General features: G+C 52.0%; 1 protein-coding gene and 1 long non-coding RNA gene across 3 annotated transcripts in view; one reads left to right on the top strand and one right to left on the bottom strand.

The window, feature by feature from the left end:
- Window positions 1-6,489, bottom strand: part of NID2 (nidogen 2) — a 50,638-nt gene extending 44,149 nt beyond the window's left edge. For both annotated transcript variants that reach the window (XM_087421532.1, XM_087421535.1), the window contains exons 1-2: window positions 6,237-6,489; window positions 5,382-5,687 (exon numbers count right to left, since the gene is read on the bottom strand). In XM_087421532.1, the coding sequence (XP_087277658.1) occupies window positions 5,382-5,687; window positions 6,237-6,455 (525 nt within the window). In that variant the 5' untranslated portion in view covers window positions 6,456-6,489. The remainder of the gene's footprint in view (window positions 1-5,381; window positions 5,688-6,236) is intronic.
- A 465-nt stretch (window positions 6,490-6,954) lies between these two features.
- On the top strand, window positions 6,955-14,498 carry LOC147917383 (uncharacterized). The gene is made up of 3 exons (XR_015549474.1): window positions 6,955-7,101; window positions 8,043-8,198; window positions 12,520-14,498. It is a non-coding gene; the product is annotated as an uncharacterized LOC147917383 (long non-coding RNA).
- Window positions 14,499-16,383: the final 1,885 nt, after the last annotated feature.

Genomic DNA, 16,383 nt, shown 5'->3' with positions numbered 1-16,383 from the left:
GGTGAAAATTCGCTCAGTGTCCTTCACGTGCCACCCCTGGACAGCACGCACTACAGACGGGATTCACTTACCATACTGTCTCCACTGAAATAGGAAAATAGAAGGAGAATTTGAAATAGATTCTATGATCCCAAAGTACAGGCCAAAAGAGTCTGGCTGTTTAAAAAGCGCCCACACAGCAAATAATCACTGTTAAAGTTCTCTCTCGGTTCCATGAAATTCTACGCGTGATTGCTAAAGAGCCCTCTTGGTGAAGTCCAGCAGGCTCCTCCCCAGCGCTCCTCCACTGGCTTCCAGACCGGAAAGGTCTTCACATTCCTGGAGACGAGCCTTTGCAAGAACCCCCCACACTCTGTCTCTGAAGGGAAACCCTCAGATGGGCTGCCAAACCCCACAAAAGGGTCACCAGTTCCCAGGCCCACAGGATCCCGGAGGAGAGCGGGGCCCCCGAGGGATGAGCAGTGGCAGAGGATCAGGCCAGGGGCTTCAAGGTTTCCACTGTCCCACTGTCAGAAAGAGAAGCAGAGCCCTCAGCAGAAACCAGGCAGGTTCTGAGCCCCCTCAGGTCGAGGAGTCACCATCGATGCTGACTTGACACCAGGCTCAGCCAGGCAGATGGATGCGAAACGCACCTGTCTGAGTTTCTGATTTTTGCAATCCATTTAATTTCAGTCATCTGGCAAAAAATCAGAACAGTGCCATCCCCATCCCAGAGGGGTTTGCGTACAGTGGCTGACAAAAATTACATGAGAATTAAGAAGTAGGCCAACTCCCACAGGGTCACGAGTCCCTCTCCTGTCTCCTTGTGGCCCCATGCTCGCTACGTCATAGCATCACTGACTCTGGCCTCCAGAGATGGGTGTGGACAGTAACCTCCGTGCCTTAGTGTATTTCTCCATCCCATCACCTCCACATTGCTGTCACAGGCAGGATTTTCTCTCAGTTTTCTGTCCTCAATCCTACAGATCCTGCCAAAAATTCAAATTCAAATAAATGCCCAGTGCTGTCACATCCCTAACGTTCCACCCTTCCTGACACTTAGTCTTCAGCAAAACTTCAGCATTTCTTTAACCAATCTCCACACGTCTCCATTCTCAACACCTCAGCCTCAGGTAAACACTCTCAGATGGACGCAGACCCCCCTCTTCTGGACGTCAGCTCCAGAAGTCAAAAAGCTACCTCAAGGTCCTGCTGTTACTACTTGTTTTCTCTGTGGATCCACCCCCACCCCCTGGCATGACGACCGTCCCTTGAAACAAGTCGACAAGCCGGTCCCGACTGAGGCCTCCAGTGGGACTCCTACATTACTGCCTCCACCCCCTTCATCCGCTTCCCCAGCCTCAGCTCTCAGCCTTCAGCAGGACAAGCCCTGGCTCAGAACAACTGCTCCTGCTGCCTCCTTCTCAAGAGCCATCCTTTCAGCCCAACTTAAATTTCAGGTTGGGAAAACGTTCCCCACACCACACAGACCTGTGTTCCCCATCACCCCAGTCCCTCAAAACACAACAACAAAACAACACTCCCCCCGCCAAAAAAACACACCACAGCTTAGGTAAGCACTAGTGCTCTCTAGGTGTCCTGTCAACAGGTCTCTGAAGGTCACCACCACGACTCTGCTCTGTGAAGGACCCGGGACAGTTTAGGAGCCTCACGTCCACTGAATGATGAATATTGTTTTTGTTCCTACTTCTTTAGACAGTTATACCTTGATACTCCTGCTGGATCAGGGCCAACACCCCGTCACACCACCGAGAACATCCACGGAGGGAAAGGGCAGCACTGAAATCCTTCCAGGCGGAAAGACGCCACTCCTCTGCTACCTCTGAGTTTCCAGTAACTGTGACACGAAGTTAGTAGGCCAAGACTTCAGAAAGCCATGTAGAACCCCACACAGTCCTTCAAGCAAAGTAGTTCACTGTTTGCCAAAATCTGCCTCCAAAGAACGATTAAAACAAGAAATCAAGTCACAGGGCTCTCTAAAGTATTCAGAAGAACCTTCGACATGGGTAGTTGAAAAAACATCCTCTCTCCAAACAGAACCCTCATCTCCTTTCTAAATAAACAAATTCTGAAGCCAACTCAGCATATGGCAGTGTCTGAAGAATGATTTTAATTAGAAGGTAAAAGAGAGATGGAATCTACAAATCTTCCATAGTCTCCCCCAAAAAGAGACCAGGTGGAAGCTGCAACTCAAAAAACTTTGTATTTAAAGAGTCCTCATGTAAAGGACTTACATCACAGCATCCGTACAAGAGAGAAACAGAAGAACCAGGATCTAGTCTTATGAGCCCAACGTAGGGGAACACAGACGGGCTGAGCATCTGCACCCACTGGGTCTCAAGGACACGAGGCTACTTAGAAATGTCATCACCTTAGCTAATTCTACAACAGTCCTGTAAGGTAGGCATTGCTGCCTCACCTCACACAGGATGGGAAACAAAGACTGAGGCTGTGTCACTGCTTCCAAAGTCACCAGATAACTTTTCATAAACCTCTTCTTTCAAACGCTTTTCTCTTTACTGTCACTGTCTTCACAACCACCCTGACAGTTGAGTAAGAGAAGCATTATGCCCACATGACAGATGAAACTGAACAAAGTCATCTTGTCTGTACTGTAATTTTTGCTTTCAAATACGCCCTGGAATCTGAAGGCTCAAGTGTGACGGCATCACCCCAGAGCCTCTGTGAACCGCTCGTCTCCGGCTCATCTCTCTCAACTTTGTCTTTCTTTCTTCTGTTGAAAAGGTAAGACAGAAGCAGCTGAGTTCTCTGCAGAGCCCTGGAACACTCATCTGAGTGTCGCCAGGCATCAGTAGCCTCCTCGGCAGCATTTCACTCCAAGGTCGTTCTGCCTCTGAAGGAAACGTGGTCCCAAAGACTCTTCTGCCACTCGATCACCTCAAGACAAACTCAGGCCTCATGTGTCGGAAGACTTTGGGAAAGACACAACAGTAGTCATGCCTACCGACATCACTTGAGCCAAGGAAATGGGTCTTGCATGAAAAGTCTGGGTAAAAGCAACAAAAATACTAAGAATCAAAAAATCTGTCTTCTAAACCTCCTTTGCCTCACTAAGAGCAGAATTCTGGACAATCGCTTTATCTTGTATTTGTCATTATCTGTGAAATGCAAACAAGAATTCTTGTACTTATCTTGTAGGATTGTTGTAGGAATACAGTACAATAAAGCAGTTACAGAATCGACAAGACAGCTCGAATAAACGACACATGTAATAATTGTCTAAGTCAGTCTTTCCTTTGAGTCCTTCTCAATTCAGACAAAATGAACTCTCTGGAGAAAAATATCAATCCCCTGCTTAAAATCCTTCAAAGGCTGCCCACGGCCAAGAACCAAGTCCAGACTCCTAGCAGAGCATGATGGGCCCCTCCCCACGGCCTTCCAGCTTCATGTCACACACCCTTCCTCTTCAGTGATAACGTACCACACGTAACGCCCCAAAACTACACTTCGCAGCTCATGGGCGATGCGTCAGACGCTCTCCCTTCACTGAGAACATTCTGCTCAGCTCAGCTCCGATTCAAAGCTACCGCCCATGTGGAGGGCCCTAACCCGTGAGGGGTGGACTGAGTCTCCTGAGGCCAGAGGCTGCTACATTCATCATATTGCACATAACCATGTCCCCACTAAGCTGTGGGATCCTTTAGAGTCAAGAGTATGTCCCTTCCCAGAGTCTCTCCCAGTCCGGATGTACAGTAGGTGTGCCAAAATGTTCGTTGGGTGAGTAAACTCCAACCACATTTAAATATAAATTACCTATACACACACACAAATCAATGTGCCACACATAAGATACGTGTTTAGAAAAATAGACTGGAAAAAACACAATAAAGTATTAGCAGTGAGCTCTGGTTAGTGGAATTATAAATAACTATTTTCTTATTTTCTAAATGTTTTATTGTAGTTATGTTATACTTATTTTAAATAAGTTTTTAAAATTTATGAACAAAAACGAATGAATGAACAGATGCAACATAATGGTGGGCCCTACCTCATTCATCTCCCCCGCCACCCCCAGCCCAACGCCTGCACAAAGGCACACGACCTGCATGTTTGAACTTAATGTGTTCTGTTGAATAACTGAAATGTCAAACCCATGTATTTAAAAACATTATTCAGTAAACAAAACTAGATGTTGCCTGACCAAAAAAAGAATGGCAAAAATATCAGAAAGTCAAACAATTTTTATTTCTAGATCTTCTGTGCTTAGAGCAGCCTTTAGGAAACATTTCTCTCCCAGAATGGCCACCATCCCGACCACTCAGTGGAGTGGGCGAGCTACCTCACCTCTCAGGGAGGTCGGTGCCATCTCTCTATCCCGAAGAAACACCTCGACGAGTTAAAGCAGAGAGAAACGCAGAGAGAAACTCTAAGAGTGTCAGACCCTGGAGTCTGACAGTTTAGACTCAGCTGTGAGTCACAGGAGGAAGCCCCACCCACTCCAGGAGGGAGGCAGTTCAGCAGGCGCCAGGCCACCTGGAGTACTCTACATGGACTAGGAGAGGGCTGGCTTTACTGTCTCAGCTACAGACTCTAAAATGAATCAGGTTCACTCTCCTGTAAACAAGGGAGCATGTACACCGGTTCCTGGACGACAGTTTGGCAAAAGCCATCAAGAACCTTATAAAGAGTGCATCCTTTCTGGCCTACCAATTCTACTTCCTGGAAAGTCAACCAAGGACAAAGATTTAGCTTAAAAAAATGCTTCACAAAATTACTTATGATGACGAAAAATTGGAAAGAATCTTAATGCCCACTGGGCACAGTGATAAGCCCAGTGGATGGAATACTATGCAGACGTTAAAAATGAAGTTGTAGAAATATATTTATTGACATTGAAACACATTCACAACATACTATTTAGTGAGGGCAAAAGGTAGGTTACAAAACAGTACATGCAGGGTGAGCCCATCATTGTTAATAGACAGCGACAGATTCAGACAGGGACAGAAAAAACTCTGGAAGAGACACAGGAAAATGTTTAATAGCAGTTATCTGAGTGGTAGGAAAATGAGTGCTTGTTCTTTTTTAAATTACCTGTATTTGCTGATGTTTTTCCTTCAATGAACATACAATCAGAAATAATTCTTGTATACTTAGAAATGATTCTAAAAAGAAACAACCAAACAGAAACCGCCGTGTGTTCCAAGGGTCCCTGCATCTCACCAGACCCTCACACCCCGAAGCAGTTTCCTCGCTGGAAGCAACCACCTGAGATCCTCAGCGGAAGCCAGGACAACAGCTCCTTCACTCACAGGCCACCGCAGCCACCGCACGACACGCGAGATTCGGCGCGGGACGGACTCGAAGGAACTCCAGCCCAGAGCTCAGCCCGCCCTCAGCCGGCCACACGGGCCACTCACCTCTCCGGAGGGCGGCGCCCCGCGCGCGGCCTTCTGGTAGGCGCCCACCTGCGCCCACGTAGCCAGGAAGGCGTGGGTGGGCGAGAAGTGTGCGGCGCGCGGGAAGCCTGTGCGCACAAAGCGCGCGGCCCGGCCCAGCACCTCCGGGGACGTGTCCTCGCGGAACAGCACGCGGCCCCGGCCCCGGCTCGTGTCCACGTCGGCCAGGAAGGGGGCGATGGCCGGGAAGTCCGTGGGGAAACCGTCGTCCACGTACTGGGTCTCCCTGGGGAAGTCCTGGGTGGAGATGATGCCGTTGGTGCCCACCTGGGGGACGAGGGTAACAGAGGGGACGGTCCGGATGTGCGCGCCACCGCGCTCCGCCAGGACGGAAGGGAACCGCGGGCCCGGGACTGCTCCCGCCTCGGCCGGTCCCTCCCGCGGTCCTGAGCCTTGCAGCTCGCTTGCCCGTCCTCTCCTTCCCGCGCAACCCGGGGACCCCAGTGTCCCCGGGGGAACCCCCGTGTGGCTACGGGACCCCCCTGTGGCTGGGGGAGCCCCGCGCCCCTGGGGGACCCCCGTGTGCCTAGGGCACCCCCCTGTGGCTGGGGGACCCCCGTGTCCCTGAGCCGCGAGTCCGGACGCGCAGATTTCCCGCTCCCTCCCAGAGCCCCGCCGCCCCCGCCCCCGCCCCCGCTCCGGCCGGGCCGCCCGGGGAGAACGACCCTGCCCCCTCGAAGGCGGCAGCGGCGGGCCCGGCACGGCGTCGGCGGGGCGGGTCCGGGCGCTCGGACCGCGGCGCGCGCCCCTCTCCAGGCGGCCCCGGGACCCGCCGCCCGACCGGGAACCGCGGCCCCGCACCCGGGCCGGACTCACGTAGAGGCGGCGGACCCGGGCCCCGTAGAAGCGCAGGGGCCCCGCCAGCGCCACCGCGCCCGAGCTCTCGTCGTCGCCGTCCGGCAGGAGCCGGTCCCCGCGCGCCGGGCCGTGCGGGAAGAGCTCGTCCGGGCGCAGCGCCGCCGCGCGCGGCCACAGCAGCAGCGGCCACAGCAGCAGAGCCAGCGCCGGCCGCACGGCCGCCCGGTCCCCCCGCATGCTCGCCGGCCCGGGCTCCCGCCGCTCAGCGCCCGCCGCCCGGACCTCGGCCCTCGACCCCTGGCGGCGCCGCGCGCTCGGAGCTGGTCCGCGGGGCGGGCCCGGGCGGGACCACGAGGGGCGGGGCCCGGATGCGGCGGCGGCTGGAGGGGCGGGGCTGGAAGGCGGGGCAGGGGCGTGGCTCGTGTGGGGCGGAGCCCAGAGGGGCGTGGCCGTGGCGGGGCTCCGGCCCCGCGGGCGCTGACTGGCTGCAGCCCACGGCCGGGGACCAATCACGGCTCCGAGAGCGCCCAGGGGCGCCCCGTCGGGTCCGGGGACACGTGTTCCGGTCAGGGGAGCCTGGCGGGGTGGCCGGCGCTGCTGTCGGCCCCTCGGCGGCGCTGCCCCGGGGCCACACGGCCGCCAGGTGGACGGCGGCGCCGCAGGAGCGACCCCAGGAGGGGACAGCCCGGCGAGGACGGGTGCGGCGGGACGTCTGCCGCTGCCCGGGGCTCGGCGCCCTCGTCCTAGGCGAGAAGCGCGCCTCGTGCGGAGCGGGGGCTGCCTCCCAAGCTCCGTCCGCTCAGGCCGCCCCGGAGCACGGGTCACGCCCGCAGTCGGGGTCGAGAGCGCGTCTGCTCCCGGGGGAGGACCATGGAAGGCGCCTGTACGGTGGGCTCCGTCCGGGGCGGGGGGTGGGCACCGGCAGACATGGGGGGGCTGGGGCGGGGGATGGGCACAGACAGACATAGGGGGCCGGGGCGGGGATGGGCACAGACAGACATGGGGGCGGGCGGGGGATGGGCACAGACAGACATGGGGGCCGGGCGGGGATGGGCACCGGCAGACATGGGGGCCGGGCGGGGATGGGCACAGACAGACATGGGGGCCGGGCGGCGGGGAATGGGCACCGGCAGACATGGGGGCCGGGCGGGGATGGGCACCGACAGACATGGGGGCCGGGCGGGGGATGGGCACAGACAGACGTGAGGGGGCCAGGGCGGGGGATGGGCACCGACAGACATGGGGGCCGGGCGGGGATGGGCACCGGCAGACATGGGGGCTGGGGCGGGGGATGGGCACCGGCAGACATGGGGGCCGGGGCGGGGGATGGGCACAGACAGACGTGAGGGGCCGGGGCGGGGGATGGGCACAGACAGACATGGGGGCCGGGCGGGGGATGGGCACAGACAGACATGAGGGGGCCGGGGAGGGGGGTGAGCACCGGCAGACATGGGGGGGCCGGGGCGGGGGGATGGGCACAGACAGACGTGAGGGGGCTGGGGCGGGGGGCCGGGCAGAGCCCGTCTGATGGACTGGACACCACGAGACCTCGCAGCGGCTGCAGCTGCGCGGGGAGCCCCGTCCACCATAAACATCCCGTCTCCCCGCGTCAGGAGGCGGTCCGGGTTTTATTACCGTTCTTATCAAGAGCTTGACATTTCCCAGACCGTCTGTTTTCTCTACCGGGCCCCCCACGTGGCCTTTGGCAGCAAAGGTATTTAAATAGAAGGAAAAAAGCAAACCTTTGGAAGTGCCTTAAGGGATGCTCAAAAGATTTTTTTGTGGGTGTTTATTCCACTTACACAAATCCTTTTGGGCCCACAGGGCCAAGCTTTGAAGATATCAGGCTGTGAGACTCAGAGAATCAACACAAAATGGAAAACTGCCCAGAGCAGCTTGCTTCCTTAGACTGCAGAGCTGTGGATTTGGCGTGACAAAACGTATTTGTGCGTGCATACAGGTGTCCTCATGTCTGTGGGGGTAGGTATTGTCATTGTCCTGAGGAGGAAACGGCTCAAAGACATGAGGTCACTTGACTTGCCCAAGGTCCCCTAAAGGTACTCTTTGATAGGAAATCCTTCACTGGCTGTCTGTGGCTTTTCCAAATCTCTCAATTGAGCATAAGACTGTAATAACAGCCAACATTTATTTAGTGGTAACAAGCTATAGGCTAGTGGGTCAGGCAGACTCTCCGATGGCCTCTGGGATGCCCATTTCCGGGAGTCACTCCCTGGAGTGGGTTGGCCTAGTGACTTCTCACCCACAGAACGTGGCCGTGGTGACAAGCAGTCACTTCAGTGATTAGGCTCCATCTGTCTTGCTAGCAGACTCTCTCTCCCTGGCTTCCATGGAACAACCTGTCAGCTGGGGAGGCCCACATGGCAGGAACTGAGAAGGCCGCCTCTGGATGACAGCCAGCAAGGCTTCGGATTCTGCCACACCGTGTAAGTGAGGTTGGAAGTGGATCCTCCCAGTCATGACTTGGGATGGCTCCTTAGCGCTGGCGAACACTCTGACTGCAGCCTTGTGAGACCCTGAAGCAGAAGGTTCCAGGCCCACAGAAACTGTGAGACTCTAATCAATGTGTGTTGTTTCAAGCTGTTATGGTTTGGATAATTTGTTATGCAGCAATAGATAAGTGACACGGCTCAGAAAACTAAGACTTAGAGGGATTAAAAAAAAAAAAAAAAAAAAACAGTTATTGTGACATGGCTGGTAAGCACCAGAGCTGGGATTTGAACTCAGTTCTCTCTGGTTTCTAAAGCTCTGCTCCTAAGCACTAAATCACGTTGCGACAGGCCCTTTGTAGGGTAGCGCTGTACCACCCCTAACTTCAGCACTGGCCACAGCCACCCTGTCAGCTGAGACTTCAGCTCTCAAATGCAGCATCCTGTTCCATGGTCTGGAATATCCTCACGTGCTGGTCCCTCTACCAATAATGCCTTTCCCAGTCACCCTCATCGAGCCAACACTCACTCACCCTTCAATACTTGAGTCAAAGCCCTTCTCCTTCAGGAAGCCTTCCTGGAAACCACAGTCTGATGTAGAAGCCCCTTCTCCTTGCTCCATAAGCCCTGTGCCTGCCATTGTCATGTCTCCGACCACGCACATCTCTATAACCCCTGGTCGTCAAATGTCCCCCTCACTGCGGCCACCACCACTGGAGGGCAGGGACTTTGTCTTATTCGGGGCCTGCCACAGTGCCTGCCTGGCTCATTGAAGAAGCCTAAAGAAACGTTTGTGGGATGAGTGGAGGTGAGCAAGCCAACCTGGGGCCCGGATCCATGTCTGCTGGTCAGATGAAACATCCTTTCCTGCACCACCCTTCCTGCTAATCCGGCCTGAGTTCTGGAATCCTCTTGACCCGCCTAGCAGCTCACCTACCACTGCTCTCCAGTCTTCATCATTCTTTCATTCATTCATCCGTTCACCAAGACAAACAAGTCTGCAGGAAATAACAGAGTACAAGATGTGACCCTCACCTATGGAGCTCACGGTCCAGTTGGGAAACAAAGCATAATATGAAAAGAGCAACAACACTGCAGTGCAGCGTGGATTTAGCAGCCAAACAGGCAGAAGGGCCCTTGACCAAGATGACAACACTAATTTTGAATCTGATGCTCTCTGAGTATAGAGGAGTAGGTCCACTAGGGAAGAGTGGTCCTGGCTTCCTGTCTATGTAGAGTGGCCGCATTCTCCTTGAAATATGTGGCTTTGGACAGCTGTGCTGGAGCAGACGTTCCTTTGAGCTCTTACTCTAGTATTACTTTTAAAAGACTCTGTGGCACCAAAAGAGTGGTTTCTCCTTTGAAATGTCACTTTGTGTCTTGGGGAAAAGAAAAAATCCGTCATAGTTATTTCACTGGTCAAAGTAAACGCTGAAGAAATACTTCTCTTGTATCCACAGCTCCAGAGCAGAATTTCCGTGACCTGCCAGACTGGCTGGCGGCAGAGCCCCTTTCAGGCTGGAGGCTGCGAGGACATCCTCTGTGGAGTTTTGAGCCCTCTAGGATGGGGTCTTCACAGTAAGCTGAACCGTGCTTAGAGATGTAAGATTATTTAGATGCAGGATTTTTTATCCCAAGCCAGGGGTGGTAGCAGATGCCTTGCCAACAGACCTCAGCAAGACTTTCCACAGTTGTATTTTTTATGGTTCTATTTCTGTTATAAATACCAAGACTTCAAGAATGATGACGCTTCCTGTTACTTCAATCGAGAGAATGAAAACACATTTGCTGCACAGCATAGTGAAGGGATGTGGTGTTCAGGAGCAAGGGCCCGGTCCAGCACCGCCTGGTGTGTGTCCATGTTGTCCTGGAGGTGGGCCGGGCAGAAGTGACCTGGTTCTTGTTGCACATTGATTCTTCCCATAACTTTACTATCCGTTAAATTCCAGGCTGGGTGTGCTCGCATGTAGAAAAAATTGAGTTGTGAAAATGAGCCGTCTCCACAGACTCAGGCTTAATTGAAATTATGTTAGGCTGACGAAAACCATGCCGTCCTCAAAAATCCCAAGTAGCGCTTGGGGTGTATCTGGAGGGTGCCCATGTTCTAATGACTGCCAGATACATCCCGAGCCCTGAGCCTTCACTCGAGTTTGTAATTTATATCCAGCTCCCCGTTGAACGTCCCCTTGGGATGACACCTCCCACCCACATCGAGGACAACCAGACCACTACTCAGAATTTCTGAGGTTTCAGTTTCCGTCAATGGAACAATAGCCACTCCTCCTTTGTTACCATTGCCCTATTTCAGGTCCTCATCATCTCTCACCTGCTGGCATTTGTGGCAGAAATTATAGGTTAGCTGCCCAACGCTATTCCCAGCCTTCTTCCCCCTCGCACAGATCTACTATAGAAGCAAGAAGATTATTGCCTTCTCAGCTGTTCCTGCAGCCAGAGGTGGCCATCCAGGATAGTCGCCACCCAACCGCTAGAGTCTGCTGGGAGTCTGGCGGTTTCTGGAGGGCTCTTATATTGGTGATTAAAGGGGATAGCTGCATCATCCCAATTCCTGCTGCCTTAAATGTGGATGTGATGTTTTGAGCTCAGACAGCCATCTTGTGACCATGAGGTGACAACCACGAGGACAAAAGCATGGCAGAGCAAACAGACAGAAGGAGATGCGTGTCTGAGCCCGTGAGCGTGCCACCTCCAGACTTCTCATTACGTGAGAAGACCAGCCCTGCTGGCATGACCACCGTTACCTGCAGCAGTCCGAACCCTAACTCACACTTTGCTAAAGCCTTTCTCTACCTGGACCTAAGACACATCTGACCCTTGCCTCTTCCTGTCTAGGGCCCTCTGGTGGATCTCCCTCACCTGTAGGGTGAGTCTTAAGCTGTCCAGCAGGGACGCAAACCCTCTGTGCTTGGCCTGTCTGTCATCTCCGACTCACCCTTTAGAAACACTGACCTGTCCATAGCTCCCCATCCACACAAGCGGCTTGACCCTGGTGTTCCTCCGTTGATGCTCTTCCTGGCGCGGAGCACCCTGCCCATCTCCTGATGATCCCTCATTCCCTAAAGCATTCAGTTCCAACATCACGTTGCAGCAGTGGCCTCCCTGAGTTCTGGGCAGAACCTCTCCTCTGAGCGGCTGTGACATTGGGGCACACTCTATCATAGATCTTCACTGGAAATACTGAAGGGGTCTCTTTATGTCCCTTCTACTGGTTAAAGGGCCTCGGGCAGTGTCCATGCATGCCACACTTCAGGGCCTAGGGCAGTGTCCATGCAATGACACACTTCAGGGCCTGGGGCCGTGTCCATGCAGTGCCACACTTCAGGGCCTGGGGCTGTGTCCATGCAGTGCCACACTTCAGGGCCTGGGGCCGTGTCCATGCAATGACAAACTTCAGGGCCTGGGGCCGTGTCCATGCAGTGCCACACTTCAGGGCCTGGGGCTGTGTCCATGCAGTGCCACACTTCAGGGCCTGGGGCCGTGTCCATGCAATGACAAACTTCAGGGCCTGGGGCCTTGTCCATGCAGTGCCACACTTGAGGGCCTGGGGCAGTGTCCATGCAGTGCCACACTTCAGGGCCTGGGGCAGTGTCCATGTAATCACACATGTCAGGGCCTCGGGCCATGTCCATGTAGTGACACACTTAAGGGCCTGGGGCAGTGTCCATGTAATGACACACTTCAGGGCCTGGGGCAGTGTCCATGCAATGGCACACTTCAGGGCCTAGGGCCGTGTCTATGTCTGGACACACTTTAGGCCTCAGGCAGTGTCCACGCAATGCCATGTTTTTGTTTCTTTTTTTCTGATGTACTCTCATCTACCCAATTTGTTATTTTAGACTGTTTCTACCACAAGCCTGAGCACATAAAGGAGCTAGGACTGCTACTAGAATGTGAATGTGAACCGGCCCTGGAGGGCAGGACCGTCTCTTCCTCCTGAGTCTCATCGGCCTGGCACAGTCCCTGCTACCAACTTCTAGGTTGGTCAGTAAACTGTTGTTGATCTGAACTGGGAAAAAGTATTGTAAAGCAATCTTTCGTAACTCCTGTACTTTTGCTGAATAATCTACTCCCTGATTCTTCACATATTAGTTATATTTTGGTTTGTTGCTGGAATTAAACAGTGTGGCTTTTATGTTGGTAGACAAGATATCGTCACTGCTAATTACACTAGAAGGTGTTGTGGCTAATGGCCTTACATTCCTCTAGAAGAATGGTGTGGAACAGCCACCTGGCTCTCTCTCCTGTAACTCCCACTGCGAGCACAGGCTGACCCACGCAAGTTAGAACTCAATGATGTAACATCAGTCTCCATCTCTTTCACTAGACTTCTCTCCACCCAGACTGCAGGTTCCTCAAAGGCTCTTCTCGCTTCCTCCGAGACTCCCACAGCTATCGCACACAATGTTGAATAAAGAAGGGCTGGTCGACTTCCGATGCATTGAGAGACGGCCCAAGTGTGCGCTCTCCATCGGGAAGTGGCTGTGGCTGTTTCCAAAGACTGTTGCCCTTGGCTTCATCTGTGCTCCTTCCTGGACGTCCTGTGCTCCCTACCAAACTGAGTCACCTCATTTCTGCTGCATGTGACCTGCTGGCCATTGTCACTTCCTCTAGAAGTTAGTGCATGAGTCAGAACAATGCTAATAAAGCCAAAAATAATAATATCAAGCCTTAATTGAACCTTTATAAAGTACCAGGTTCTAGTTAAGGATTGTCTATGCCTTATTTCATTAATCCATTGAACACATCCAGTTTGCAGACAAAGAAATTGAGTTGAGAGGGATTAAGCAACGTCATCAAGAACTTGGCTAACGAGGGTTGAAACCAGAATTCAAACCCGGGGGTCTGACTCCAGGTCCCAAGCTTTTAACCTCCTAAGACTGGTATCTGATTCTCTGGTAACCCAGTCACTTTGCTCAGTAACACGGTCATAGACAGGACCTCTAATTCTGCAAGCCTGATAAAGGTCATTCGTTCTAGTATCTCCTATCACTTATAAAGCTGGAATTGTTTTATTGAATACTATCTCGTGCATGCTTAGAGACTTATAAATATCTAAACTTGGTAGAGAAAACATAATCTGATACCCTTAAGGGGTCTGCAGTCTAGATTGGGAGATGATAAAAGCTGTAATTTATTGAGCATTCATTATGCAGTAGACACTGTAATATATTACTGCAATCCTTACAACAACGCTACAGGATAAGTGTTCTACAGACACCTTATAAATAGCTTATGCTAGTCACTTTGACCTAAGAAAAACCTATTTATAAGTGACCTAAGAAAAACTCTCAATATTTTTTCAAGATAAAATGGTCTCTTCTATAACTATGGTACAGAGCACTAAGCTTTAAACAAATCCTTGAAGAGTCTGAGCAGATTCAATAGACTTTTGGGGGAATATATGATCTTACCATCTCTGTGGCCCCCTTCTGTGAGGAGTAGAATGATCCCTGGCTGGTAAGAACAAAAAAGTAGGCTTCTAAATTTTCCCAGTGACATGTCAACTCTGCTGGTGAACATCTGTGGCCTCCAGGGCTTTCCTTGATGAGTCACACTGAATATTGCTGTGTCAGGCACCAGGCAGAGAATCCGACCAGGAATTAACCAAAACCCAGCACATGGCAATAGTTCCTAGACATAGCTGGTATTTGAAACACAGTCTACAGGACATACTCTCTATGGTCCATCCCTATATGAAGTTATATCATCAGAAATAAATGTACTTGGAGTATTTTATCTTACTGCCTCCAAAAAATACCTTGACTGAGTTAAGATTTAATTTTATGCTGTCAACTTTTATGGAAGGTCTTTATGAGAAAAGTCAACTTGATATACATTTCAGTATCTTTTTATAAAACTATATTCAAAGATTTTGTCTATTTTACTGACTGATGGATTCCCAGCCCCTAGTGCAATACCTGACACACGGTTAATGTTCAATGAATGTTTACTGAAGAAATAAAGTTCAACAGATTTACTTCCTTGCCTCCTGGTCTCTTTAGTCTTCTGGCTCCTCCCCATCCTCCCTGCCACGTCTCAAGTACAGGCTCTTACCGCCTTTCCTTGTATCAGATAACATTCTAATCTCTCTGACCTCAGCCCACATGTTCCAGTCTATCTGACTTCAGCTGCTGCTAAGCAAGCCTTCTCAAGTTCCTGAATATGCCCCTTCTTTGCTCAAAAGCTGCCCTGACCTAGCATTCAAGATGAATGTTGGATATTATTCTTATGTCTGCTTCTGATAATAAGTGTGTGGTTGCGTGAAGAGAGGTGGGAGCCGAGGCCAGACCATGGCAGCTGTGCCAGAGACACCAATGAGAACCAACGGCTGGATCAGGAGGAGACAGACGGCCTGAGCACCTCTCTGGCTGTGGGAATGAAGGAGGTCCCATACGTGAAAGCAGATTAAAATGATAAAGCACGACAGACAGGTATGGTCTATATGTCAGTAATAGAAGTTCACGAAGGTAACCCTGAATCATCAGAAACAGTGGCAGCATGTCAGAGAAATAAATGTCTCATTTTAGAAAGACTTCTGCCATAGGTTTTCCTCATAATCTTACTAGCCCATAACAATCCTTACGTTTGCAGAGGAGTTTGTGGTTTACAATGCATTTCACCTGTATGATCTCATGCAGCCCATCCCAGCCTCCTTGAGAGAGAAGGTTAGCATCCTCAAGGGGAGATTGTGTCCCCCGCGGGTAAGGGGCAGTATGTGCCCATGTGATCTGCACTGTGGGGTTTGGTTCTGGGCACATTCTTTATCTGTGCTACCTTGAAGGAAAGCCCTGGACTTTGGATGCCAATCTGGTGCCTGAATCACCCCACCACAGCTGTCCCCTCTCCCCACCACCCACTGTTCTCTGTAGTTCTGAAGGGTACCATTCACTGGATACTACATGCAGTAGAAGCAGCAGCAGGAGTAATACACAACATTTATCAAATGTCTCATGGTCCAGGCAAGCATGCATTATTTCATTTAATCCTCACAGCAACTCTTTGAGGTGAATAGTATTATTATCTCTCTTTGCATCTGATGAACTGAAGCCCCGAGAAAGGAATTTCGCTAAGGATACACAGCTACCAAGTCGTGAGGCTAAGATTTGAGCCTGGGCAGGCTGACTCAAAAACCTGAGTATTTAACATCAGTATGCCACGTACCCGAGAACTTGAGAAACGTCCCCATCTCTCCGAATTGTCCTTTTTTTTTATTTAAAAAAAATTTTTCCCCCCAAAGCCCCAGTAGATAGTTGTATGTCATAGCTGCACATCCTTCTAGTTGCTGTATGTGGGACGCGGCCTCAGCATGGCTGGAGAAGCGGTGCGTCGGTGCGTGCCCAGGATCTGAACCCGGGCTGCCAGCAGCGGAACGCGCGCACTTAACTGCTAAGCCACGGGGCCGGCCCATGAATTGTCCTCCTTTAAGACCATCATTTGTCTCCCTCGCCACCTCTTGAGGTTTATTCTGTAAATTGAAGGCGTGGTGTGCTGATAAACAGAGAGGTCAACCATTCAGGAAGCATCCCCAGCTCCATTACTGATGTGATCCAGTCGGGTTCCACACATTTCCCCTTATTTCATAGACTCATGGCATTTTAGAGCTGGAAGGGGCCTCAAAAATCCTGTAATCCCCTTGTTTTAGTGTGACGTCTCTGACTCAGAAAGATTTGGTCATTCATTCAGGCGTTGCAGTGCCTGGA

Source organism: Ceratotherium simum, chromosome 3, assembly GCF_057802395.1.
Source record: "Ceratotherium simum simum isolate JZ-2026a chromosome 3, ASM5780239v1, whole genome shotgun sequence".
NCBI lineage: Eukaryota > Metazoa > Chordata > Mammalia > Perissodactyla > Rhinocerotidae > Ceratotherium > Ceratotherium simum.
Note: the sequence above shows the minus strand (reverse complement) of the source record. Positions and strands in the feature narration are given on the sequence as shown.